General features: G+C 36.5%; 1 protein-coding gene across 1 annotated transcript in view; it reads right to left on the reverse strand.

Annotated features, from left to right (window-relative positions):
• The window catches only part of LOC119735800 (kinesin-like protein KIF19), a 52,142-nt gene extending 45,418 nt beyond the window's left edge, over positions 1 to 6,724 (reverse strand). The window contains exons 1-2 of the mRNA XM_038209739.1: positions 6,161 to 6,724; positions 3,377 to 3,457 (exon numbers count right to left, since the gene is read on the reverse strand). Coding sequence (XP_038065667.1) covers positions 3,377 to 3,457; positions 6,161 to 6,217 — 138 coding nt within the window. The 5' untranslated portion in view covers positions 6,218 to 6,724. The remainder of the gene's footprint in view (positions 1 to 3,376; positions 3,458 to 6,160) is intronic.
• Positions 6,725 to 8,710: the final 1,986 nt, after the last annotated feature.

The following is an 8,710-nucleotide window of genomic DNA, read 5'->3' on the forward strand; positions in this document are numbered from 1 at the left end:
GACTGTTTAAATAGTAGGAGGATTAACTTGTACAATATCTATTTTTGTTGTTGACAATTTGGTTTATTACAGAAATCAAGATTTTTTTAAAAGTTTGGTCTGAAAATCCACTATTTGGTTTCGATTTTGGAATCCGGATATTCGAAATCAACCTTTAAAAAAATTACCGGTAAGGCCAAAAAAAAAAAGTCTCCGGTTTCTGGTATGCGCACACGTCGCCGTAGCCATGCGCGTCGGCAAAATGAAAAAGTTTTTTTTTCAATAAAAGATGATGTCTCAAAACCGCCAAACTCACTGGTTTGACTGGAATCCTGCTGCTGCACAATTTTAACGTGTTTTTAGATTGGGTAAGGTTATGGTCGAGAATAAGCTTTATGTGGCCTCTCTTGACTCCCATATATTTGCACTAAGTTTAGTCGGACACCATTTGCAGTCATCAGCCGACATTTGAAGCAAAAAAATCAGGTAAAAAAAAAAAAAAAAGCCGCGTCGCCGCACCACTTTTTGGGCAAGCTCCATACCAGAAACCGGAGACTTTTTTTTTTTGGCCTAAGACTTCCATTTTTTGTAACTCGGGCTGAAATCAATTGGAACATCCCTCAATTTGCCCATGGTCACCGATTGTTCTGCATTCACTTGCTAGCGGTCTTCTTGGTATATGAATAGCCTGCCCATTTGACTGAATTGTCAGAGAGTTCCCATCACGTTTTTTTGCTAATATTACAGCTCTGGAGTGTTGTTGTGCAGGCCCAGTGGTCAATGAATCTATACCCAGTCATTGCGAGGGCATTTCATGCGGTACCTCACTCGTCACTTTTTGTGCATGACTGTGAGCTGAATGGGAACTTCCGGTGAAATCGGAGACCGTTATTCGGTTTGACAAAAATTAGGATAAAAGATTTTGAAATCTCTGATATCTCCCACGACTAGGCCTATATACAGAAAAACAAAACTGTGATAAACTATGTAAAAGTTTGTCATCACAATTTTCATATTTTATGAAGGCAAAAAAAAAAAACCCAAAAACAACAGTTGTGCTTCCGTTTAACCTACCCAATTTTGACAGCCCCTTCCTTAAATTTGTTTATGAAAAATGAGGGAAAAAACCCGAACACAATCAATTACTACCTTTTACCCTTGACTTCACAGACACCACGCAGACACCTCCATATGATTGTTAAAAAAATAAAAAAATAAATGTCCCTACCTACCTTCCCTATTTTCAAATGCCATGTAATTGGAAGCAGAAATATTATTTTTTTTTTGGCCTAATCGTTTGTCATAATGCATTATCATTGTTTAATTCATCCACATCAACTCTGCCATCTGTCGCAAAGACGTAATTACCTTTCACTTTTATTGTGAATAATCAACGTAATAATACTTTCCCTACATCTTCACGTAGCGTACAGGTACATGTACGTAAATGACAGAAAATCACACAAAGTGTACAAAGTGTACATACAGGGTGAGTCAATAGAAATAGACCAAATCAGATTTCTAAAAAATATATGTGGCTCACTCCATTTCACAAATATAACATAGGAATAGAGTATGTTATTGACTAGTTGTGAAAATTTCACGTAATTTGCATACTCTATTCCCAAGTTATGTCTATTTTAATAAAAACATCACAAAATTCAGCTGACTCTAAAAAAATTAATTGCTTGAATTATTTCATTACTTGATTTATAAAAAGCATGTCAAACATTTTCATGTAGTAAAGTTACGGCTCTATAAAATGTCTGCGCAAATTTTCAATAAATTGTGCAAATAAAATAAAACTTTGTTTCATTATCTAATGTTTACATAAATTACAGTTGTCCAATAATATACTAGTATTTCAATTTCAAAGGTATTCAAAGGGCAATACAAATTAGTCAAATATCATTTTAAAGTTGTGGCTGTATGAAATGTGCGCACATATTCTCAGCAGATAGTTATGCAAATAACATTAAAACTATGTTCGTGATCTAATGTTTACATAAATAACAGTTGTCCAATTATATTTCAAAAGTATTCAAAGGGCAATATCGCTGATCTTCCAAAAGAAAGATAGTCAAATAACTGAGAATAAAAAAAAAACCTCACACCCCAACTTGAATAGAAACAGTTGTTAAGCTGAGCAAGAAAAAACCCAATTTACATGATTGTGCTTTAAATAGCACTACATTTTTATGCTTCTAATCTAAAATATATAGAGCATTTTACTTTTATATCCTTAACACTGTGAATACACATCTAAATTATAATATTTCAAGCGCGTATTTCAAAAGAAAACAATCTTTTTCACAACACAAAAAAGTAAAAGATAAAAACTTAATACAAGCGACAATATCGTACGGCCTTAAGCAATATTCATATGAAACATTTCAACATGACTTACCGTCCAATGAACTGCTAAAAAAAATGCCATTTATTTATATTTATTATTTTTGGAGCAGGTTTTCTGTCTAATCTCATCCTCTGATATTTTTCCAATGAAAGTCAGGTATAGTTAAAATGATGAACGAGATTTCCGCATTAAACGTATTGTGTGAACAAGATTAAATTTCCTCCTTTTTTCCGGGGGGGGGGGGGGGGGGGTTGATGTGAATTGTGCGCCTTGACTACAAGTGTTGGAAGGGACCCGATTCCACTTACCGGCGGATCAGTGTTGATTTCAACACAGGGTAGGTGAGACAATAGTGTGAAAATGCCTAAAGGGTCTTCAATTCAATTGTCAGATTCAATTGCTAACCGTTGGATACTGTTGGTTTGGCCGCGATAGGGCGGCTGTACTATCTTATCTGTTCAGCCACTACAGAATCACTGATAGTCTATTTACGGAATTATTCAAAGTAAACTACAATTATATTCATATCATTTACTCAGCCAACAGATGTTTTTGTTAGTCTGTTAGGTTTGTCGAACATCGCCTGGTAACTATCTTATCTGGTGCCTGCAAAGAAACCATTTGTTCTTGTCTAGATGTAGGCCTATACATGCTATTCACACTCAAATTGTGTTAGACAAGTGTATGAAAAAAGCAACTACATGTAGTAAGAGAGAATGAGAATTCAATTGAATAATGGTAGGCCTATAGTGCGTATTAGAAATTATTACTTTAAATATAGGCTTCCACGCACTGAATATAAATCAGTGTATTGTATGGTTATTGGAAGAAGTACTCAGATGAGGACAATATCGTTTTTGACACTTTTTTCATCTGGGCATTTATATTCAAAATATTCTCAAATTATCAAAATATTCAAATAATCTAAACATTGACATTCCCTGTTAAAAAAAGGGGGGAGGATAGGCAAAGACTGCGAAGTTAAAAGAATGTTGGGATCTTTTGGAGGAAATGAATTTCTAGAATTGGAAACACACTTACATTGTCGTCGATAGACTGCGCAGTAATTGTGCTGCCCATTTCAATCTCAGCTGTAGTCATGGGACGAATCCTGACTGCAACCTAAAAATTGAAAAATATAGGGATGATATGGTCACTTAATGAAAATGATGAAACATGAGTTTCCTTCTATAATGACAGGCGAATGTCTTTCCCTTGGATTCTAAAAGTCTGAAACATCTTATCCCTAAAATAAAGGTAGTTTTTGAACACAACTCACAATATGAAATAATATCGTACTCCACAGTTACATTTAGATTGTAAAACATATTTGACCATTTATTCAGCAATCTACATTATACAAATATTGAATGCTTCGAGTGGTGTAGTAAAACTAGCCTCCCGAGGTGATCCATGGACATTCTGTTTTCCCGAGGCGAAGCCGAGGGAAAATAGAATGTTCCATGGATCACCGAGGGAGGCTAGTTTTACTTTACCACGAGATAAAGCATTCAATATTTGTTTTATAACACTTCACCCACAGATTCTGCTTGATTTTAATATTTTAAATTATTTAAATCTGAACACAGTTGAAATAAACTTCAATTTCAATACAAAATTGGTGAAATATGTATTTTTTTCTTCCAAACTACCCCTTCACGAAATGTATGAACCCAAGTCTGCGGCGCGCTCTCTTTGGAACAATACGCGCTACGCGCAACGCGCACACCAGCATCCATTTGCACACAAATACCGCGACGTGGAAATAGTACTTTGGTTGCTAATTGTATAGTACTTTGGTTGCTACGGGTATAGTACTTTTGACCATGCACAGAAATAGCAAAATTAGAAAGTAACATGTGACTCGCTCTCGGCCAATCAAGACACAGAATCTGTGGGTGAGGTGTTATAAAAATGGCTGTTTTAACACTTCTAAGCCATAATGCGATTTCCAACTGCATGCAATAGTTTCAGAATTGTTACACACAGCATGCGTGATCCGGAAACTTCTGTCAAAAGTGAGCCACAACTGTCGGGTTAAGTCCTGTACAAAAGCCATGATTTATAAATTGTCCCTTTACATGTAAAGTTGAGTCTGTGTGAACATCTAGCCTTTTTGTTATTAACTTGAATAGGAGCTATTTTACTGTTAAAATAAATGATGTCACTCGGACACAGATACTCCGAACATGGACGGGTGTACATGTACAGCGGCTTGTATAAATAGTGATCTGGAACTGTGGCAATGAGTATGTGCCTCATGCGCGTAGTGCTACAAATCTCCTTAAAGCTATAGTCCATCATTTGCAGCCATCCGAAAAGTAACTGGCGTAATTACTGTTGAAAAACAAACTTGGTTGAAAGATAGTAAGGGAACTAAACTCCCTGTGAAATTATTCTTTCTGGGAAGCTGTCATTTTGAAGTAATCAACGAAAGAAGGAATTTCCAACGGTGATTCTTAAGAAGCACCATAGGAAAATTTAAATTAGTAGTTCGTTTTGTTATTCAGCGCAGCGCGCACAAGTATTTGAACGACGCACACGCGCGCGCGGTTGTTATAATTCGTCGGATCAGTGCGCGACGCCGCGTATAGCTGCAATTCAAAGCAATTCAAAACATGATTCAGTAACTTTTGATTTGAAATTGAGATCTTAGAATGCTGCTTTTCTCGGAATGTACAGCTGAAGCTTAGCTAAAAACTTCATCAGGTTAGTTGCTCAGTATCCTTCATTAGATTTTGAACACTTTTGTTGCTTCAAACGAACAAAATGCACTAATTACAAATGATGGACTATAGCTTTAAATGTGCAAATTGGCGCGCACGAGATGCGGGTACAGAACGCAGCGGTGGTTGACAGCCTGTCCCGTGGGTGTTTTCAAACCTGCGGTTTGAAAACACCCACGGGACAGGCTGTCAACCAATAAGAATGGGTAAACTGTCTCAGGTATAATTTTATGAATGTTTGATAATACATTTTAATGTCAACACAAAACAATGATCAACATCAAATCAGTTAAAGCTCACAGCTTTTATCACAACAATTATTTCACTTATAAAACTACAAGTTGTATTGCAGTCCAGATCGATGCACTGGAGGTCTACATGAAACTAAGGTTGAAATGAAATTGACTTGGGTTAAAAAAAAAGTATTTCCATATCACTGATAAATTCATATCAACAAGTTTATAATTTTGTTCATTCTTTATGTTTTTTTGGATTATTTTCTTTGAAATATTTTCAATATATCATATTATTACCTTTTAATCAACAACTTGAAAATGTAAGTAAAATCAATCCAAGTGACACACTGCAGGTCGAGTCCTATAGGGCCTACTGTTCTTATTACTTTAAAAGTTTAAAACCTATTTTCTAACAAATTTGAATGTTTGTCAAACCTAATAATCAACGTACATGTATTTTGATGTAATTGTGATCATGACTGAACATCAATAATAATAATAATGACAATTTAGGCTATAACGCGCCAGTATCCGCCATAAATGACCCACATGGCACAATACGAAACAACAAAACAATTAAATTTAACTAAACGAGAATATTCTGAGTGATCTGAAACAAATAGGTCTTCAGGGTTACTTTAAATTCAGAAAGCGATGAGATATTGCGAATGGTGAGGGGTAGTTTGTTCCAAAGATGAGGACCTGCGTAAGAAAATGATCATAATCACCCCAAGATTTGTGAGTGTGAGGGACAACAAGCAAAGAAGCATCAGAAGATCTCAATCGCCTGGATGACAATGTTTGACAGAGGAAGGATTGATACTTCATATTTTCCAGCCATTTTTACGAAAATTATAACTCACCGTAAACTGGCTGTTTTTCCAGTCACTGTTGTTCTTTTTCTCCCGAGAATTCTCCATCTTTTCTCCTTCCACAATCCTCAAGAAGCGGAGAATTTCACTTTAAATCTTAGCCAGAGGCTAAATCAAGTATGTTTTTCTTCTTTTTTGTAGAGTTTTAGGTAACTAAAGTTCGAGTGACTGACGGTATCACCAATCGGAACAACTTCCACGCTGACACACCGGCGCGGTCACCGTGACTGGCCATGCTGTCCGTCCGGGTCCACGAGGCAAACGACCCGGGAGACGCGTGGTCCGTTGCCCGGTGGCGCCTCGGCGATCCCGACTACGGCATTGTGATTTTCAACTAATGAAAACTAGAGACAAAAACCGTTTCACGATGTGGAAACTTGATCACAACCTAGGAGCCGAATACAAGAACGAATGCCAGTTACATCGGACTGCAGAAATAATTATCTTAGAGTGTTTTGCTCGGCGTGAAAATGCAGTTTTGATCTGTCCTCCAAGAGCTCAAAACGTCTTTTACGTGTTTGTGCACTGCGGCCATACACTAGCAACAACACTATCTGATCGTATTCGATCAACAGGCGCGCGCATTACGTACGCGCATATGGTGGATCGATCGACCAGCAGAAAATAGGTGGCGCCCTAAAAAGATCCAAAGATGATAATAAAAAAGAAGGCCGCAAAAATCAATACAAGTTGTTTGTCCGGAAAATACAGCGAGTGTTGTTTGTCGATTTAATATGCATATATAGGACATTTAATAAGTGTTTTGATCAATTGAGACATTCAAAGGGAATAGCTCTTCAAGCAACTTATATTATGTGATGTTGAGGATATCAGGACAGGGGCGGAGCAAAGATGGAAGTGGTGGTGGTGGGGGGGGGGGGGGGGGTAGCAGATGAGGTCCATGACATTGATGGCACTGATCAAGAAGGCAATTTTTCCAGCGAGACATGATGATTTTACACTTATAAACATACTTATGGATCAGCAGCACACATACAGTAATTCAAATAGAAGTTGCTTTTTTATTTCTTAATAAAGTACTCCATGAATTTTTGCATAATATTTATTTCAAAATAGTATTTTCAATGTCATAAAAGCATATCACATTTCAAAGGACTTTCAAAAAAGTATTGTCACCACCTTTAGCAAAAGTGTTTTAGATGAAAAACATATTTATAAAATACCAAAAATGAATGATATAAAAGTCATTTCAATATAAAAGCCACAATATACAGAACATAGGCTATAAGCACCATGATCGTATTACAAACTGATATGTCTTCAGGCTGTTATATAAGGTTAGAAGTACAGTCCATCATTTGTTATTTGTGCGTTATGTTCCTTTGAAGTAACAAAAGTGCTCAAAATCTAGGTCTAATTATTAAATTCATTTATAAAAAAATATTCATCCATATCTACTTGCACTTATTCAAGATTTTTTACATAGATATAACGTAGACATGTGCATAACATAAGCTTATAAACAACACTTTTATAAAAGGCACACTGGAATTTAAGAATTTCTTTTTAGAAAAATGTCCGGATTACAAAAATAAGGTTATCATCACAAAAAGTATCTGTGAGCTCCTACTTAGTTGAACTTTAAACTACATATTGAAAGTGTTGTCATTAAAATGAAGAAAATGATTTTTGCAGAACTGACAGATGAATTCTAACGACCTTAAAACAAACACGACCAGAATTACTAATACATTCCAGGCTAATACATTCTGTGTGCGTTATGTATAAGTTTGGTACTGCAAATAGCCAGATAGGATAAATTAATTCCATTGAATAATAGCACTCAAAGAAAGTATAATCTCCCATCTTCTGATATACAAAGATCAATAACAGCATAAAGTACTTTAAAATTGACATCGGTGGTGCAAAGGAAGGGGCGGAGAAGAGACATGTGCCCCCCCCCCCCAATTTGCCCCACATGACCCATGCTTCTTGGCCTATGGCTGGTTAATTATTCACACAGATTGAAGGGCAAATCATTTTTTTACCCGGTGATGTCAAAAAGTTGTTTTGTTATATTTTTTATGTACAGTCGACTCTCGTTAGTACAAACTCTGTTAATACAAATTCTGGTTACAACAAACATAAAGCTTTGGTCCCGACTGTGCATTTATGTGCACAATGAATGAGACTGATGTTCCTCTTAATACAAAATTCTGATATAACAAACAATTTTGCTAGGTCCGAACGAGTTTGTTATAACGAGACTCGACTGTATTGCTGTAACATTCAATGCACAATCTTCCAGATGTATTCGCAACACCACTATAGGCCTTTTCAAACTAGAGCCTCTCAACCCGGAGTGAACTCGACCCTAGGTGAACCCAGTGTTGCCCCGGGTTGAATTTTTGATTTTTCAACTGTGCGTTCACTCCGAGTTGTTTGACACTTGTTGCAGGCAAACCAAGCTTATTTTGCTCAGTTACTACTGTCTTGAACCCTGGTGAGAGTTTCAACCCTGGTTGAAAATCTCACTCTAGTCTAGCTGGAGCAGCGTTGAGTTCAACCCGGGGTGAAAAC

The sequence above is a fragment of the Patiria miniata genome, unplaced genomic scaffold, assembly GCF_015706575.1.
Source record: "Patiria miniata isolate m_02_andy unplaced genomic scaffold, ASM1570657v1 HiC_scaffold_29, whole genome shotgun sequence".
NCBI classification, from domain to species: domain Eukaryota; kingdom Metazoa; phylum Echinodermata; class Asteroidea; order Valvatida; family Asterinidae; genus Patiria; species Patiria miniata.